General features: G+C 48.5%; 1 protein-coding gene across 4 annotated transcripts in view; it reads left to right on the top strand.

The window, feature by feature from the left end:
• Positions 1-2,625: 2,625 nt before the first annotated feature.
• The window catches only part of ARHGEF6 (Rac/Cdc42 guanine nucleotide exchange factor 6), a 117,675-nt gene continuing 100,601 nt past the window's right edge, over positions 2,626-19,699 (top strand). For 3 of the 4 annotated variants that reach the window (XM_072626563.1, XM_072626561.1, XM_072626560.1), the window contains exons 1-2: positions 2,627-3,094; positions 5,062-5,145. In XM_072626563.1, the coding sequence (XP_072482664.1) occupies positions 2,930-3,094; positions 5,062-5,145 (249 nt within the window). In that variant the 5' untranslated portion in view covers positions 2,627-2,929. Of the gene's footprint in view, positions 3,095-5,061; positions 5,146-19,699 lie in introns of all 4 variants that reach the window. The other variant, XM_072626562.1, reaches the window with a different exon arrangement.

Here is a 19,699-nt window from a genome sequence, read left to right as displayed (position 1 = left end):
AGAGAGGCAAATAGTTATTTTACAGGGGATGATCATTTGTCAAGGACAAAGTTATGCATATAGATTTTACATGACATCACATGTGTAACTGATATCATTGCTTGCTTTTAATATGTGGGACAGGAGCTGGAAGGAAGAAGATAAGGTGGAATTCAACATTTAAAAAAATGAATGTTAAAATCAAGTATTCTTTTTAAAATTATTATTAAATAATTTTATTTGTTTTCAGTATTCTACAGTCACTTCCATATATCTTAGACTTTTTTCCCCTCTCTCCCCCTCCTTCTCCCTTCCCTCCCCATTCCCTCCCTGAGATGGTGTACAATCTTATATAGGTTCTACACATACATTGCTGTTAAATACATAAAATCAAGTATTCTTTAAAAACCTATATACAAAGCATTGATCTTATGAAGGATTTCAAAACCATATAGATAATTAAAATTTATTCTTCAGAGCAGTAATTTTAAAGGAAAATACTGCTATGATATAGTATAAAGGGAGATGTATTGACTTTGGAGTCAACAGCTTGCGGTTTGAATCTTAGCAGTCTTATTTCCAATCTGTGTGACCTTGGGTAAGTCCCTTCACTTCACTGGGCCTCAGTCTCCTCCCCTCAAAAATGAAGGGGTTGGATTGTGCCATAGGGGGTCTCCTCAGTGTAGGTTTGTTGTGCTAATTTTCTGGGGATCTCTTCCTAAGGGTGGTAGACAACGAGCATATTACAGCAAGGCCTATTATGTACGCCAGGAATTGGACCAAGCTCTGGGTTATAAACGAAGGACAAACCAATCTCTGTCCTCAAGGAGCTTCCATTCCACTAGGGGAGAGGACATTAACTAGCTAACTCCATATAAGATAAAGACAGAGTTGAAGGAAGGTAATTTGGAGTGGAAAGCTCTTGGGTCATTGAGGACTGGGAAAGGCCAATCACACAGAGAGAAGGGGGGCTGTAAGCAGAGTCTTGAAGGAAGCCAGGGAAATTAAGAGGGGGGAGGCCAAATGAGAGCATTCTAGGCCATTCCAGACATGGGGGCCAGCCAGTGCAAAGGGAGGGAGGCTTGAGATGGAGGGTTCTGTTAGAGGAAACAGAAGGTCTAACACTAATCCAGTGTAGCTGGATCCAGTGTGTGCCAGGGAGCAGAGTACAAAAAGACTCACAGGTAGGAAGGGGCCAGAGTGTGAAGGGTTTAACTGCCAAATAAAGAACTTGTATTTGCTCCTGGAAGTAATAGGGAGCCACCGGTGTGGGTCATGGTCAGAAATAGTCAGATCCGAGTTTTAGGAAGGTCCCTGTGGCAGCTGAGTGGGCCATGGATTAGAGACTATGTAGGAGGCTCTGGTCGTCTAGGTATCATGGACCCAACCTGAGTGCTGCTGATGGCATGAGCAGAGAGAATATTTAGTTTCCCATCTTCTTCTGATGACAACAACAATTACTGAGCAGTCACTTCTAGCTTTTGCAAAGAACAATGCTATGGTATTCGTTTCCCACCTATGAGGGAGTGACAGTTTGGAGAGAGTCTACCACGTTGCCAATCTCATCCAATCCAATGCAGTCCAATAGACATTTATTAAATACCACCGAGGATCATGGGCTTTGAGCTAGAAGGAACTTTAGAGATCACTGAGTCCAAGCCCTCCCCACTCCCATCAGATCTTCTTCAGAAGAGAGGACAGTGATGCACAGAAGCGTCAAGTGACTTCCCCGAGGCCACATAGCTGGTAAACGTCTGAGGCAAGATTTGAACCGAGAGCTTCTGAAGGCCCCGTTCAGCTCTGACTCCTCTAATCTAAATAAGAGCAACAGCTTTCATTTGACTAGTGTTTTTAGGTTTGCAAAGTTCTTTTCTCCCAACCAGCCCGTGAGGTAGAGTTGGAAGATCCCCAATTTCCCAGTGTGTGGTGTGCACTCCTGGCAAATGCTATTTTGTTTTCCAATTCTTCCTGTTTTTGTCATTATTTTCTTCAATCCCCCGATCCCTTCTTTCCCCGCCACCCCCAGACACACTTATTTTTAAAGCAACATGTTCTGGCCCATGTTACTGTGTCCAAGCCTTTGGCATGGGTTTTGCAGCTGGATTGTGCAGTGGGCATCAGGTCCGGAAAGAAATACGAAAGGAGGTAAGTAAACAGGGTGGCAGATGTTCTCCTTCTATTTCGCTCTTTGTCATGAAAGAAAATGCCATCCTCCCCGCTTCTGTGCCAGCCTTTAGACTTCTGGGTCCTCCTCCCCAGACCTCTTAAAGAGTATCCCAAGAAGTCGTGGCACCCAGCATCTTTGGGTGAGAACTTGTGGCTGGACAGCCATTCCTGGGATACATTTCCTGCTTCTCCCTTCTTGGAGCCCCACTGCCATTTCCACTGATTCCCCGAGAAAGCCTGGATCTGATCTGTTGGACATCCAAGCCAGTTGGCACCCACTTCCTGACAGAAGCCAGATTTTGTTCACTGAGGCTAGACTATTGACAGCTTGTCCCCAGGCTGGCCCACTCACTTTCTCATTTGCAAGGTTCCCTGCAAGGCTGGCTCACCTCTTTTTTCCAAGTGTCCCTACTTCCTTCTGTCCCCTCCCTCCCCAGCATCCTCTTCACTTCCTTCCCTTACAGCCCTGGCTCCTTCAAGTGTCTGTCAGTAGGAGCTTGTTTTTCAGTTGGGGGGTGGGGTGATGTGTATTGAAAAATACAATCATGCTTGTCCCTGGTTCTTCCCCTTGCTCTTTCTAGCTTTGCATAACTGAGTGTGGTCTCTGTGGTTAGAAGATCCCACCTTTGGAGTGGAGGTCCCACTGTGGCCAGAGAAGAGTTATCTCCACTGTTTGCACAGCAAGTGCCCGAAGAGAGAGCCCGGAAAAAAGGAAGACAGCACCCGATGCAATCGCGGATGTGGGTAAGACCTTGCAGCTGCTTCGGGTGCACAGTCCTCGGCAATGAATCCCGAGGAACGCATCGTGACATGGCTCATCTCTCTGGGAGTTTTAAATTCCCCCAAGAAGACCATCTGTGATCCGGAGGAATTCTTGAAGGTGTCTCTGAAAAATGGGGTAGTGCTATGCAAACTGCTAAATCGGCTTCTTCCTGGAGCTGTGGAAAAGGTAACTGAAATGGCCATGGTCTGCTTCCTTGGCCTACTTGGCTGCTTCCTCACCCAGGGCCCACTGCCTCCTGCTTCTAGGTCTGGGCCCCGGCTTTCCCCCAGACCTGAAGTGCCCTCCCTGCTCACTTCAGCCTCTTAGAATCTCTAGCTCTTCCTTCAAGGCTCAGCTCACCTGCCTTCTCCTCTAGGAAGCCTTTCTTTATCCCTTTAGTTGGTCTTCTTCCTCATTAGGTGGTGTATTTGCCTATCTGTTTATGTGTTGATCCCCCCAGTGGAATACAAGCTTCTTGTGGGTAAGGACTGTTTCTTATTTTTGTCTGCCTCTCCGTAGCACATAGCACAGTGCTTGGCACATCAAAGTAGATGTTTAACCAATATTTCTTGGCTTCAGACTGCCTAGCCCACATAACCTGTGAGTCAAATACTTTGTGTCTTTCCACTAGCTAGCAATGATTCCTCATCATTCATGTCTGAGAGGGATGGGATATGGTTCATGGACCCCTGGTAACTACCTCAGTACGGCCATTCTAGCATTGAGACAAGGGCAACATCCACCAGAAAAGTATTTCTTGTTAGAGTGAGTGAGATGTCAACTGACCTCCCCATGAACTAAGGACACAATTTAATCAGAATCTATGAAATTGTAAGATGTTTAAATCTAGGGCTGATGGCATAGCTGAAATGAATGTATTTCTTTAAAAGTTTACTTTTAGCAACAAGGAGAACCAAGCTAGGATGCGTGACTTCCGATAACAACTGAAACTAAATGGGTATTTGAAATGGAACACATAATTCCAGGAAGATTAAAATGTAGGCATTCCCCCCCACCCCATCCTCCTTTTTAGATTAGCACAGTTAAATTTTTGATGCTTCCCCTGAGGCTAGATCTTTACTCCAAAGGTAAAGGCAGTTTTCTAAAGGAGAACTCCAGTATTTAGGGAGTGTGCCCAAATAAACTGAGAACTGGGGAATAGAGGTGGGAGCCAAGTATGACTTGGACTTGAGTTTCTACAGCCAGATTGTAACAACTTTCTAGGCTAGAAAAATGATATATTAAAATACCGTGCAGGATGCATTTGGACCTGGTACTTGTTGGGTCAAATGTCCAAGTGGGGTGCAATGGAAAGATTTCTATTTGGGACCAGAGGTCCTGGTTTCAAATCTCAGCTTGGTTGCTTATTAGCTGTGAGACACTGGGAAAGTCATTTAATTTCCCTGGGCCTCAGTTTACCCACTGTAAAAGGAGGGGGTTGGCTTGGATGACTTCTGAGGTCCTTTCCTTTTTAGATCTGTGATCCACTGTGTTTTTGCCTTGGGCAAGAACTTTTACCTTAATGGGCCTCAATTTCCTCCTCTATCAAATGAAGGAGTTCTACTACTGAAGGACTTTAAGGTCCCTTCCAGCGGTAGAGCTAGGATCCTACCTGTGATCTTGGACCAGTCTTTCCCCTCCCCTCATTTCCTCCTCTGTCAAATGAGAGGGGCTGAACTAGATGCCCCTGAGGTCCCATGAACCCTAAATCTCTGATACTATGAAGGTTCCTATGAAATGGTAGAAAGCAGCAAGGTGGAAAATGTGCTTTTCATATATTTGAAAACAGTAACACAGTTTAAAAAATCCAGACACATCCTAATATCTTGGGATGGGGACAGAGAATGAAGAAATGTATATAGTCCAAATAATTTTGGACTCAGAGTTGGGAGACCCTTCAGTGGGCCTTTAGCCTGGGGCTCTGTTCTGAAACTGATATTTGAAACAAAAGGCCGTTTAGATTTTTACATCATTTCCTTCAATGGTTACTTCTCTTCCTGGTTTGAAAGCAGCCTTCCCCTTTGCCTTCAAAAAAAAAAAAACCCCAAAAGCAAACCAAAACCAAAAACCTACCTAGTTCTCATAAAACATGAAGCATGCTGGGCCTGCTTGGGAAACCCAACTCACAGAGGTTCTCTTGATCATTTCTTTAGTACCATCAGGAGCCCCAAACGGAAGCTGACTGCATCAGTAACATTAAGGACTTCCTCAAAGGATGTGCAGGTCTTCAGGTAGAGGTAAGTCAGTTGGCCCTGGCAACCTCAGTATCAGCATCATTAGTGCTTTTGGTTTTGTTTTGGGCTTTGTCATGCCAATAAAGAGGGGATTTGGTATTGGAGTAGAGGAAATCTCACTTGTTTGCTTTTCCCAATAGCCATTGCAAGGTTGAAGATTAGGCCCTTTTTTATTCACCCCACAGGAGAAATTGATGGTCACTTTGGTGGGAGGCTGTCTTTCTCAAAAATTCCTGGAAAAGACAACAGCAGAAGCAAGATGATTGTCTTTCACAGTCCAGCATGAAAGTTTTAAGAGTAAACTCAGATGGAACTGATGTGCTCTATGGCTGCTTTTCTCAGTCTCGAGGAACATTAATGGTTTAGACCATGATGTCCAACTCAGACAGAAACTGAGGATCATTAATCTGCACATAAGGATTCCTGTGGCCTTCACACTGACCTAGTTTTAAAATGTAATATTATCTTTGTTTTACTGTACTTTTATTTCATTTGTTGGATATTTCCCAATTCCATTTTAATCTGATTTGGGCTACACTCAGGAGCAATGTGTGCCTCTAGCCTTCTGGTCAGAGTTTGACACCTCTGATTTAGACAACAAAGAGGACCACAGCTGTAGAGACAGTATTCCTTTGGGTTTCAGCTTGCCTTTCTATGAAATGAAGGGGTTGGGCTGCATCCTGGGTTCCCAAACTGGGCATGTGTACTTCCAGGGGGTTTGGAAAGCTTGGCAAAGGAGTACTTTTTCTTGATGATAATTTATCTCTTCAGTTTCTAGAATTTATTTCATATTTTATACTGAGTAGGAGGTGTGGGAAGGTTTCCTGAAAGCCAAAGGGTATGGAGATGGGAAAAGACCAGAAGCCTCTGACCTAGATTGTCTTTTCTGGGGTCTCTGAACTCTATGGTACTAAGATTTACAAGGTCTGAAAACAGAAGGAAGGCCCTGGCATCCTACAGCCTTTCCCATTAGCACATGAGCTTGAGGGCAGTTGATCAGATGAGAAGAGTGATGCCTTGGCTACAGAAAGCCTGACCCCTTGGTGGAAGTTATGTGACTGGGAATCTCCACAGTAGGAGAAAGGAAGATAGATGGGCTGGCACACATCAACAGGATACAAATCTTGCTTGACTCAAAACATTGCTTCTGACCAACTCGGGACAGAGGCTACATTTGGAATGCAAAAGGATTCCCATTAGGGAACCTTCTTAGAATGCAAAGTATTAGATAGGAAGGCAACTTTTGTCTGCTTATCCTTGCACATCTAAATCTCCCATTCTAGTGTCTTCAAGTCTCAAGATCAAGGGATTCTAAGCCCTGAATGTTTAACCATGCCCTTCCACTCAATTCCACCCATAGCTGTAGGCTCACTTCCCTTATAGTAAAACTGGTCTATGTCTGTTTCCCCACTGTCCATTTTGATGTATGTGTGTATGTGTTTTCTAGCTGAGGTGGTTTGAAAATTAAGGACCTCAATGGTACACCAGAATTTGATGTGGTATTTTCCCCTTGAAATCAGATGCAAATAGCTTATTTACTTGGAATTATGTAGGGATGCACCATTCTATATGAATTTTCCAGATAGTCAAAATTATTGTCAACCATTTTGAATGAAAACCTTTCTAAGATGTATTTATTATATGTTTCTTTTCCTTCTTAAACAGATGAAGCTGAACATGATCTAACCTTTTCTTTCTGGCTCAAGATCATCATGTGCCCCCATAATTATACGATTACAGTGAGGTTCTCAGGGTCATGGGTTCTTCACCCCTGCAATAGATGGCCCCAAATTGTTATACTTTGTGCCTTTTATAATTTTGGTTCTCTTATAATCTCATATTAATTATAATGTATAATAGAGGCCATAGAACTGGCCTGGAAGCCAAGAAGGACCTGGATTCCATCTTTGAGGCACATTGGCTGGGTGGCCTTGGGCAAGTAGCTTAACTTCTTAGTGGTCCAAGCAACTCTTTAAGACTCTAAGTTTCAGAAGAGGTGCTGGCTGCACTGGAAGAGGGACTTTCCTCACCTGGGAGTTCCTTATACCAATGAAACCACAGGCCTTGTTTCTGTTCCTGTTCACTCTATCCTAATCCCTCACTGTCAACTGTCATTTTTTGCTGCTGTCAATGTCCGCCTCAAGTAGTTCTCCCTCCATCTTCTTGCTGGCTTTTATTCTGCTAGGAGATGGAAAATCTAACCACCAAGACTTTTGAAATTCTGTCTAAAATAAAAGTTAATAGGTTCTGAGTGAGGGTCTGGGGCATTGTTCTCTGAGTTTTCAGCCTGGACTTTGTGCCATCTGTTTTGGCTGCTAAGAGGCATCTTTTTTTTTTGCTTACTTCCTGTTCTCAGCTCTGGTTTTTTTTTTTTACAGTGAGGTTGATGGATAAGTGACCTCCAGACAACTGAAGCCTTGTATTATACTGTATTCATTCTCAGCCAATGAGGACCACAGGGCTGTACTCAGAGGGGGGAAAAGCAGCCTGGAATATATGAGAGAATCATAGGGATTTGGGTTTGAAGGGATCTTATGTTGTAAATAGGCTTCCCTTTTTTCACAGAACCAAGAAGGCAGGAAAGGCCCTCAGCCCCCATCTAGTAGCATCAGTATGACCCATAGACAGCATCTGGTTTTAAGGGGCTGAAAGGAAAAATGGATATGTCTGATCTGATTACCATTTAGGCTTCAGGGAATGTGTGTGTGTATGTGGGGGGGGGGGGGTAGGCAGGTGTTGGGAGGAGCACTCATATATTTCCTCACCCAGTAAGGCAGGAGGCCATGGTTCCTAAGTGTCTAGCAGTCACTGTCTCCTTAGCTGCTTCCACTGTCCCAATGTGGAACAGGTGGGGATTTCCTTTCCCCTCTGAGTTCAGAGCGACCTATGAAAATACCTCAGGAAACATAACTTTTTACAATGGCCAATGTGTTTTGTGAAAAAGAATAATTAATAAGAATATAACAACCTTCACTGGTCTTGCAATCTAGGGTTTACAGAGCACTGCCCTCACAGTAACCCTGCAAAATGGGCAATACAAGTATCCCGATCCACAGCTGACTGAGAAGGAAACTGAGGCACAGAGAGGGGGCAGTGACTTTGGATTGTAGGATCATAGGAGAACAGAATTTGAGCTGAAAGGGACCTCAGGGGTGATCTGGAACCAGCCTCTTTTTGTTTTACAGAGGAGAAGACTAAGGCCGAGGGAAGGGAAGTGATTTCCCCCAAGTCACACACAGAACTGGTCTAGAGCTTGAAGGAACCTCAGGGGCCATCTAGTATAAGTCCCTCTTTTTTCCACATGAGGACACTGAGGTCCAGGGAGATGAGGCTTGTTCTGGGTCACTGGGATAAGGATCAGAGGTGTGGTTTGAAGCTAGGCCCTCTGATTTCCAAGACCTGTGATCTTCCTAGCACGCACTGTGCTTTCTCTCCCTGGCAGAGCCTTCTTCCAAAGCTGAATGCCTCCCTGGGGACATTCCATCTGCCCAGTTTCTACGGCAGTCTTCCAGCATGCCCACCCCTAAACCAGGACTGATTTGCCAACTTCAGGGGTGGGTCTTCATGGAAATAGTGCAAAAGCCTACTTGGAAACAGTCAAGCCCCTACTTTGCCAATTAAAAGAGGGTCCATAGGTCTAAGTTGGGAATTAAGCATGTCAGTAAACAAGCATTTATTATTTATTAAGCACTTAATAAAAGCTTTAACATTCACGATTAATACTGGCGACTCCTTAAGTCTAGCTAGTAACATTAGGAATACTATGTCTAAGAAAACTCAGTTTGAAATCCACCATCTTCTATAAAGAAAAATGCACAAAAGAAAATAAAAAGACTTTCTACTTTGCTCCATAGCAGGAACTTTGGTAGGTGGTGGGAACAAAAAGAAAGGTAAAAACAACCCTGGCCCTCAGGAAGCTTATATTCAAAGGGGAGAGTCCATATAGAAATCGATGTATGCAGAGTACATGGAAAGTAATCTCAGTGGGGAAAGCACTAGCAGCTGGGAGGGGGGTGGGGAGGGGACGACCACAAGGCAGTTTCCGGGCCCTGGTTACTTACTGTTCCTTCCTCCAATCCCCATTTCCTGAAAGAGTGTAGAAAAGGGATATTGCCCTGTAGGATATTTACTTCCATTTCGTGCCAATAGAAACACTAGAGGATCTATCTTAGTGTCTCTTTCTCTTCCTTTTCTTTAAGTCTCACGTCCCTAATGGATTTTTAAAAATTGATGCTTTTAAAAAAAATTCATTTTCCAGCATTCCCTCCCCCTCACCTCATCCCAGTAGAACCCGCCCTAGTAACAAAGGACAGTTAAGCAAAACAAATCCTAATGGAATTTCCATAAGTAACAAGAGTGCTCAGGAGGATATCTACTATCGCATTCATTGACTTAAGTGCTCTCAATTTTTGCCTTTTCTAATTTATGAATACCGAAGCCTGGTAAATATTCCCAGTTTTGTAGGCACTAGTCACTCCCCTTCCATAGCCCCCCCCCCCCCCCCCCCCCCAGCTTGGATCTTAAACCCCTCAGGATTTCTAATAGATAACCCTTGAGTGCAGAGGATAGAGGTTAGGGAAAAGAAAGCAAACCCTAACCAATGCATTGCAACAAGCATTTATTAAGCGCCTATTGTATGCTAAGCATTGGGCTAGGGTTTCAAGGGCAAAAACTGGACTAGTTCCTGCTCTGAATGATCCTCGGCTACCCCTTCCCCCTTCAATAACTTTGCTGAGCCAGAAGCCATCGGGTCCCCAGGAGCCCACGGTGGGGATCAGGGTGCCTAATTGAAAGAGGGGGCTCCGCGGGCTGCCAAGCTGTCTGCTAGGCTGCGATTCTAGGGTTGCTCTTCTGAGGGGGTCCAGCCAAAGTAAGGAGGCTGGGGACTCTCTCTGTTGGGCAGCAGCAGCATGCGCAGTATGGGGAAGGCGTTGCTGCTGCTGCTGCTGCTGCTGCTGCCGCCACCACGGCTGCTGCTGCTACCCGCGCCGAAGCTGCTGCTACCGGCGCCGAAGCTGCTGCTACCGGCGCCGAAACTGCTGCTACCCGCGCCGAAGCTGCTGCCCGGGTCGCCGTCTCTGCCGCAGCCGCACAAGTAACTGCTGCTGCTGCTGCTGCTGCTGCCGCCGCCGAAGTTGCTGCTGCTGAAGTTGCTGCCGTCGCCGAAGTTGCTGCTGCTGCTGCCGCCGAAGTTGCTGCTGCTGCCGCCGCAGAAGTTGCTGCTGTTGCCCCCCCAGCCACCGAAACTTCTGCTGCTGCTGCCGCCGAAGCTGCTGCTGCTTCCAAGGCTGCTGCCGCCGAAGCTGCTGCTGCTTCCAAGGCTGCTGCCGCCGAAGCTGCTGCTGCTTCCAAGGCTGCTGCCGCCGAAGCTGCTGCTGCTTCCAAGGCTGCTGCCGCCGAAGCTGCTGCTGCTTCCAAGGCTGCTGCCGCCGAAGCTGCTGCTGCTTCCAAGGCTGCTGCCGCCGAAGCTGCTGCTGCTTCCAAGGCTGCTGCCGCCGAAGCTGCTGCTGCTTCCAAGGCTGCTGCCGACGAAGCTGCTGCTGCTTCCAAGGCTGCTGCCGACGAAGCTGCTGCTGCTTCCAAGGCTGCTGCTAACTTTGCCGCCGTAACTGCTGCTGCCGCCGCCGCCGCCGCTGCCGCCGAAGCTGCTGCTGCAGCTCTGCCCTGCGCCGCTGTCACTTCCAGTTCCTACTCCTCCGATCCAGGTCCGGGTCATCGCTTCCCCGCCGCCGCCGCCGCCGCCGCTGCCGCTGCCGCCGCCGCTGCCGTCGCCGCCGCCGTCAGGAGCCCACCGGCTCAGCTCGGGCTCCGGCCGCTGCGGGCCCTCCACCCCAGCCTCCGCCGCCGCCGCCGCCGCGGGGAGGGGGCAAACGCTGGCGCCTTTCGAGAGCTGGGCAAGGACAAGTTGCAGACTGCGGCTGGTCGCCTCGCCTCCTCGGCCGGGCTGGGCCCCCCGCGCCGCCCCTGCGTGGCCGCGCTCCAGCCGCTGGGCTGCGCGCTGTACCGCGGGAGCCGGGCCGGCGTTGGGGCCGGGGTGCGGGCGAGGCCGCCGCCGGCGCCCCCCTGCCCCGCAGCCCGCGCGCTTTCCGCGGCCACAGCGCGGCGCCTCGTGCGCCGCTGCCTCCGCCGCCGCCGCCGCCAGGGCTAGGGCAGCGGGGGCGGCTCCGCAGCCCCGAGGACTTTGCGGCGCTGTCGGAAGTTGCGGGCGGCTTTTTCTTCTCTCTCCTCCCATTTGGGGTGGTTGGCTTGCTGGGGTCTGGGGAAAACTGAAATAATTCCTTTGGCTCGGCTGCGGCGGAAGGAGACTCGGGGGTCCGCTGGCTCTGCCGACGTCCCCTTCGGTCGCAGAGGCTGAGAGGCCGGGGCTCTGGGGCGCAGCCAGACTGCCCGGGGCGAGCGCTCGCTGCTCGGAGCCTTGGCACCGGCTTGCGCTGGCCAGGCTTGCCCTGCGATTCGGGGGCCGGGGCTCGGAGGTGGCAGCGGCTGGAGTCCGCGGGGGCCGATCGGCCGGCTGGACGCGGGCGCACGCGACCCAGGCGGCTCGGCTCAGCTCCGAAGCAGGGGGGTTGGGGGGTGCTGGAAAGGGGGGGGGGGCTCAGCTCAGTGGCCCGAGCATCCCTCGAGAGCTCCTCTTTGGCTTGGCGACCAGCTGATTTGTGGCCCCGCTCGACTAGTCGGCGGGGCAGGCGCTCCGGGAGATTGCGATCAGGGGCAGTGGAGGGAGGAGCTAAACTCGGGACCAAGTCTGGCCGCAGAAAGTATCTTCATTTGACTTCTCTCCACGGTGAGATCGCAACACTTTAGCAGTCCCTGAACCAAAGCGCCCGAAGGACCTCTCGGCACCCAGGCTGCCCCAGGTACGTAGGGGCCCCGAGAGGCGACCCTGGCCCTCCAGCCCACCTGCCCGAGGTGCGTAGGGCGGGCCGGTGAATCCCGACTTTGCCCTGGTCTCGGGGCTTACTTCCAGGTGCTTCTTCCCGAGCCCTTTAGGATCCCAACAGGTTCTCCGAGCTATCCCGTCGGACCTCCCCAGTACATCGCCCTGAAGTGACTCCTCGCCATGTCGGGGAACCCACTTTTTGGGGGGGTGGGGTGGGGTGGATGAGTGGGTGCGCCCTTTGTAATGTTTCCTTGGGAGGAGAAACTCCGGAGTGGTAGGACGTTTATCAGTACACACGGTGTTTGTTTTTAAGGCCAGCACCACTCTGCATATCCAAGTGGCAGTGAGATTCCCTTGCCTTCCCCCATCAATGTCTTCAGGGGACCGGCGTCGAAGCTTGAGTTCCGTAAAGAGTTGAAAACAAGCTGAAACCCCTTTAGTCACAGTGTCAGGGGCCAGATTGCCTTTCTGACTTGGGTTTTCCTGGAAATGGAGTTATTGGCTCTCCAGGCACAGATTCCTAATTTTGACTTCTACCGAAGCCCCAAGTTGGCCCAAGAAAATGATGCAATATTGTCTGGGGGATGATGGCAAAGAGCACCCCTGAAAGCAGTGGAGGACCCGATCCCGCCCCTTGTTTTTCAGTTCTTACATTTACCCCGGAGAAGTATCTTAAAACAAAGTTCTGTGCTACCCACCAGGCACTGCTGCAGCCCTTTCTTACATAAGCTCTTGTGCTCACTCACTCAGCGAGCTTCCTCGAACAGTTAAGACAACTGGGAAGGAGCTTGGATGGTGGGGGCTAAAGCCTCCCTTTGTCACAGAAGGACATTCCATTCGTGACCATCCCCTGGATTTGGATCACACTCTTATCTTATCAGAGTGTTTCCTGCTTTGTTGGTGGTTACTTACTTTATATTTTATCTTATTTTATTATATTGAACCGCCATCAAGTATGTAGGCCAGGCATTGGTGCCTTTGAAAAGGGATTAGCTTAGATCTGCTTGACCTCAGAGGGCAGAACTGGGATCAGTGGGTCAAAATTACCTAGAAGCTGATTTGAACTGTACATAAGGAAAAAAACCTCAACAACTTTTCTAACAATGAGAGATGATCCAAAGTAGAATGGGCTGCTTGGGGGAGTGGGCGGCTGATGGGAATAACAGTAGCTGGCATTTCTATAGCATTTTAAGGCTTGCAAAGAGCTAAACAAATGTGATTTCACTTTATCCTCAAAACAACACTGGCAGGTGGGTGCTATTATCCCCACTTTCCAGATGAGGAAACTAAGGCCATCAACAGTGAAGTGACTTGGCCAGGGTCACACAAGCTAGTAAGCTTTGAACTCAGGTGTTCATACAATGTAGAATGAGCTGCCTTGATTCCTGCTCCATGCAGGTCCTGAGGCCAAGGTTGAATGACCACTTTTCTGTATGGATTTTTGTTCCAGCATGGGTTGGATCAGATGGTTGCTGAGGTCCCTTTCCATTCAGAGATTCTGTGATTCTCCAGTTTACCTATGGGGAAACTGACATGGCTTAGTGACCTGCCCAAGGTCACACAGCTAGCTATTGATAGAGTCAAAATTCAAACCCTGATGTCCCTGGCAAGGGTACCTCTCACTAGACCAGGGTTTTTTAAGCTTTTTCCACTCGAGACCCCTTCAGCACTTCTTAAACTGTGGGCCAAGACCCCATATGACTTCACTAGACCATGTTTATGATATTTAATCCCGGGTTTGAGTGAGTTGTGGCTTTTCCATCTCTGGTAGAGAGGTCAGGAGGGATGAATGATAAAGGAAGTTGGGTTCAATCTGCTAATTTCATTTACTGATGTTATGCTTCCCTTTACCTTCTCTTAGAGTCCAAGGAGGCCAACTCTCCGTTTGAGATAGTTAACTCAAGTACAATATAACTAGCTACCTTTACTGAGAACCTCCATGGGGTGAAATTGGAGGATCAGGGTCTTTTTCACTTTTAGCATAATACTTGTTCATCCCTGTGCTTAAATCAGGAGTGGGGAACCTGCCACCGTGAGGCCGCATGTGGCCCTCTAGGTCCTCAAGTGTGGCCCTTTGACTGAATCCATTCTGTGAAAGGACTGCACTTGGGGACCTAGAGGTTCCCCTCCCCTGGTTAAATACTTTGATTTAAGGCTTTGTACTTTACTTATTGGTTTCTCAACTCTCAGTGGCCTTCACTATTTCAGATCCCAGGTGAAAGTCCATACCCTAAAGGTCCTGCAGTTCCCTTGCTGAGGAGGGCTCCTTAGGTATTTCACTCAGAGCTTATTTGTTTTTAATTTGTGCATAATTTTCATAAGCTTGGTGAGCTGGTTTCCAAGCTTGGCAAATCAAAAGCAGATTTTTTTTTTTGGAGGAAGCTTGTAGGGGATCAAACTGGATGGGCAAAGACTGTCAGAGGCATCTACACTTTAGCAGGCTGAAGACCTAGCTGATAAAGAAGAAATGGGAAACTAGAAAAAGCAGATACGAGAACTCAGAAAGCGCAGCAATATGGGGCCATTTGGCTTGGGGACAGTCTTGTGTACCTTAATGACCATTGGATGGGGGTGCCATGTATTATGATCCAGTACAATAATTAATATTTATAATGATGATACTGAGAGGCTGCTGGTCCTAGTGAAGTCAAGAAGACCCATGTTTCAGTCATGTCATGAAAAAGTGGTAGTGGGTTAGTGACTTAACCTCTTGGTGGATGCCTCATTTGCAGAATAGCTGCCAATCTGTGTGTAATTCCTTACATCAATGAAATCACAGATCTGAACTTCCTCCCCCCCATTATGATGATATTTCTAAGCTATCAACTAAAGGTTAAATTATGTTCCTTCTGTATAATCTGTTTAAGAAGGCAGGGAAGTGTGGCTATGTTAGAGAAAGATGCTTAAGTGTCTCTCACATGTTTCCTATGTGCTAGGTACTGTGCTAAGTTCTGGGGATACAGATCTAGGCAAGGAAGACAGGCCATCCTGCAGTTCATATTCCAATAAGGGAAGATACCCTATGGAATGGAACCCAGTAACCCTGAGTGTTTTGGCCAGTAATTGGAGTCGGTGCAGATTTTGCTATTGTTTTCAAAGTCTGGGGCTTGATTTCAGAGCTGGAGTTTGAAAGGGGGCAGGTAGAGTGGTTAGGGGACATTTTGTGCATGACATGGAGATGCCTGGGAGGTGTTGAGCCTGGCCCAGCAAAGACAAGTGAATGCTCCCTTATCAAAATCCAGGGTCACAAGGGTGAGAGTATGGGTTCTGTTAGGCGGAAGATTGTCATAAATAGTGGTGCCCACTCCCCCACAAAAAACAGCTTGATGCTTAAAGGGGTCAACTTTCAGCTATCCAGAATGACTTTTTCTGGGGGTTCTGGATAGATGAAATTTTACTTTTTGAGGTAAGGCAGGTTTTGAAACCCAAAACGTGAAAAGCTGGGCATCCTCTCCTACTGCATTCAGTAAAACTGTCATTTACTCGGCCTTCCTGACTCCTCTCTGTTCTCTCTCCCCTTCTCCTCTATCTCATGGATAATCAGCCGACTTTTTTTCTTAACTGTGCCTTGAGGTCTGGCAGTTTCTAGTGGTCATGCATGGGAAACTCATAGCCTCTGAAAATAAAATGGAAACCCCAGTCACTGACTCTCTGGGCTTCAGTTTTCTCATTTGTAAAAGGGTAGCTCCATTGGACTTGGGAGCTCCTTACCACTCTGAATGGATGATCCTGTGACAGGGTATTTGATAACCAGCCTAGCTAAGCTGTGCATCTCCATTGGTGGCCATCTGGGGTTGGCATACAAAGCAAGGGTAGGAGAAATGCCACCCTCAGACTGAAGATGAAGGCCCCATAGCCACGTTGGCAGTGCCACTGTGCTGCCATCTTTGTGAAAACCTGTCCCTGGGGACCCTGCCTGCTTAGCCTAATTAATCCTTAATCTCAGTTTCAGCTCTTGCTGACAAATTAGACTGTACCTGCTATAGAACACTCAGAGACCCAGCTAATGTTCTCTCCTCTCCTCTCCTTCTTTTTCCTGTCCCTTTTCCCTCCTTTTCCTCTCCTCTCCCATCTTATTCTTTCCTTCTTCCTTCCTTCCTTCTTTCCTTCCTTCCTTCCTTCCTTCCTTCCTTCCTTCCTTCCTTCCTTCCTTCCTTCCTTCCTTCCTTCCTTCCTTCCTTCATCTTTCTCACCTTTTCTCATTTTCTTTCATTTCATCAGTGCCTTTCGTTTTTACACCAGCCACTTCCAGATACGACATTCCTCCTGACCACACACAGAGTGAGCCTTCCCTTGTGCCAAAGAACAAGAGTTAGGCAAAAGCAGGCCTGCATCCCGGCAGCCATCCCTCGATGGTTTTTCATTCCCTCCCCATTTGGCCTCTAGCCTAACTTCACATTATTTCCCTTTGCACACTATGTTCCAGCCCCATTGCAGATGTGCTAGTTGATCTTCCACCTCAGTGTTTTTGCACAGGCTGGCCTCTGTGCCTGCCGTACATTAATTCTGGCCTATAGCTACCTGCTGGAGGGAACCTTAGAGGCCATTGAGTCCAACTCCCTTATTTTACAGATGAGGAAACTGAGGCCCAGAGAGGTTCAGTGACTTGCCCAGGGTCCCCTGGCTTGGGAGTGTCTAAATCAGGGTTGGAACTCAAGTCTCTCTTCCCATCCCTCCACTCCCTTTCTTCAGGCCTGAGCTCAGGCACCACTATCTCTTCTCTGGGAAGCCTTTCCTTATCTCCCTGGTAGTTGGTTCTGTTTCTGTCTTCAGATGGTTATATCTCCTCCAATAGATTGGAAGCTCCTTCAGGGCAGGAGATGTTTTTCTGTCCCATGTTGGGTTGGGGCTTCCTGTCCCCAGTGCTGAGCACACTCCACCAAGCGTTCTGGGTTGGGGTGGCTTAGCTTGGCCTCTTCAGCTCTGACCTCTGCTATATCTGACACTGGGTAATGAGCTCTGTTGGAAGTGTCTCCAGAGGCAGCCTACAGAAGGTGTGGTGTGTGCACGCTGAGGCCCAGAGCTCAATGGATGGCATTCCTGATGCTCCTTGTTATCTGAGCCCGCTTCTCCCCTCCTCGGGCTGTTTGGATTATGTCTCCTCAGCACTGACTGGCCCTTCTAAAAATGACAGACCAGTTTTGGAAAAGCAGCTTCTATATAGACCTCTGCAGGAAGCCCAAGAATTCCTTGCCCAGTGCATTTCTATTGGTTGCCAGCTCCAAAGGGGGAAAGAAAAACCACCCCAGCTTCAGAGCAACCCTCTAGTTGCCCTGAAGACTAGAGGTAGTGACAGGGACCTGCTGCAGCCTCTGACACCGTCTGTGGCTCCTGCTGGCTTGCTCAGGGTGAGTTCCCTTGCTGGGACATGGTGGGCTCAGCTGGCCTGGCTTTGTGGAGAGGGCCACAGCTGGGGCTAGGTTACTCTGGGCTCCTCCTGCTCTGTTTGGGGCTGTTGACAATGACACTCTTAGATTAGGGAAAGTATCGCACACCTATCCCCAAACTCAAGCCCAGCCCCAAGCCCAAGTCCATGGCTTTCTACCTTCCACCCTCTCCTGGGCTAAGCCTGGCTCCAGAGTTTGTGTGGGAATAGGAGGGAGTCAGATGTCCTGTATCAAGTGGAACAGGATAGAAATTGTGGGCTCCATCTGGACCAATAGAGCCAAGCTTTCTGCTTTAAGTGCTAGGTGTGTTTCTAGAAGGCTGAATGTAACTTGGAATGCTCTTTTTCATTCATCAGGGGGCAAGCTGGTATAGTAACTAAAGTATAAGATTTCAACTCCGGAAGGCCTGGGTTCGAATATTGCCTTTGACTCGTGCTAAGTGTGACTTTAGACAAGTCATATCACCTTCTGTGCCTCAGGCAACTCCCTGAAACTTAGTCATAGAAAGGTTGTGATCTTCATTAATGATGGAAGCTTCCATGCTGGGAGTTCCTCAGGCTAACAATTAAGCATTCATTGAGAAGGTTCCATGGTGGCAGCACTATGCTGGGGACTGGTGGGGTGAAAGAAGATACTGAAGACAGAATGATTTCTATCCTGCCTCTGATTTCCCACCCCCCCCACCAAAAAAAAAAGTTCAGTTAGGGGGAAAAGATGAACACACAACGTACAACAAAGGACAATTGAGTTAAGTCCTCTTAGGGATTGCCTCTCTGGTGCTGTAGAGGAGGAGGGAGGAGGCTGGAATAAGCTGGCCCTGCCACTTAGGAGCTCTGTGATCTTGGGCCAGTCCCTTCCCCTCCCTGGGGCCTCAGCATCTTCCTCTATTAGAGGAGGCAGTTGCCCTTCATGGCCTTGCAGGTCGCTTCCAGATCTGGTCAGGGGAGGCTTGGTGGAGGAGACACTTAAGTGCACCCTGGGAGCTTTTAGTGAAAGGGTCTCCAAAACCCTAGGATGCTGGAGCCCTGGGTGAGCTGAGAGCTTGTCTCACCTGGCCCTCTGTTCTTTTATGAGGACACCTCCCCAGAGAGGGGTGATACCTGTTCGAGGTCATATGTGAGGAGATGGTGGAGCTGGGTCCTGAGCCAGGGTCTTCCTAGCCCTAGTCCAGGGCCCTTTACTATATTGTCCCCTGTCTCCTGGATCAGGCAAAGCCAAGCCTTCTTCTGCACTGGGGAATGTAGTGCTCATTGCCACCTTGACTCAGTGGGAATAAGGGGAGCCATCACTTCTGCCCTTCTTTTTGCCCTTGGGCCTAGTATCCCATTTAGCCCCCTCCCTCCCCATCCCCCATCTCGGAATGCCAACCAAGCCAAAACTAGATGAGCTAGACACGTTGCTGTGGGTGAGGAGGGCTGAAGGAGCCCCATCTCTCGGACCTACCGCCTCCCCCCACCTGTCAGAATGGGAGATGGGCAGGACATGGCAGGCCTCTTGGAACCTAGCCCAGGCTGTCCTGGGCCATTGGCTTGGCTGGTCAGCAGAGCGAACCAGTGGATAGGGCCCTGGCTTTGGGGTGCCGAAGACGTTGTTTCAAGTCTCTTTAATGCCTGTGATTTCATGGAGCCTGGAGCTTTTCCTTCCCTAGGCCTCAGTTATCTTTTCTGGCAATTGGAGGTGGGGTTGTAGTAGCTGACTTCCAAGGGCCTTTCCAGCCCCGAAACTGAGTAGGGGGCTAGTGCCAGTGCTGGAGAATGATAGAGGGAAATTGGCCTCAGAAGGGTATACATCTTGTCCAAAAGGAGGAAAGTTGAGCATATGTTGGTTTTAGAACACATTTCGTATGAGAAAGCCAACAAGGGGAAAGGTGAATACATAAAAGCAGCTTCTAGGAGCCTCTTTAAGTCCATTGTAAGTTGGATGAAACTTGCAAAGCATTTTTTCTTTTTAAAAAAAAAAAAAGGTTATATTGATGCTTTATCTTTTATATTGTTGTCATGTCCCAATGACCACCCCCTCTAGAAAAACCTTTCCTCCCCCCATGAGCCTACCTGTATAACAGAGTATGGCAGCAAAGAAAAACAAACCAATAGGTCACTTCTCTCTGGTGACTGTGCCCCATTTCACACCCAAGAGGAGTGGAGGGCTTCTTCACGATCACTCCTTTGGAGTCATGGTTGGTCATTCTGTTGATGCTAGCTCTACAGTTATATCTTTTATTGTGGCTCTCTTGTATGTTTTGTGGTCGTGATTTAATGTGTTCCTTTGGTTTTGCCTACTTTGCCCTGCA

The sequence above is a fragment of the Notamacropus eugenii genome, chromosome X (assembly GCF_028372415.1).
Source record: "Notamacropus eugenii isolate mMacEug1 chromosome X, mMacEug1.pri_v2, whole genome shotgun sequence".
Classification (NCBI taxonomy): Eukaryota; Metazoa; Chordata; class Mammalia; order Diprotodontia; family Macropodidae; genus Notamacropus; species Notamacropus eugenii.
This window is presented reverse-complemented; position numbering and strand designations above follow the sequence as displayed.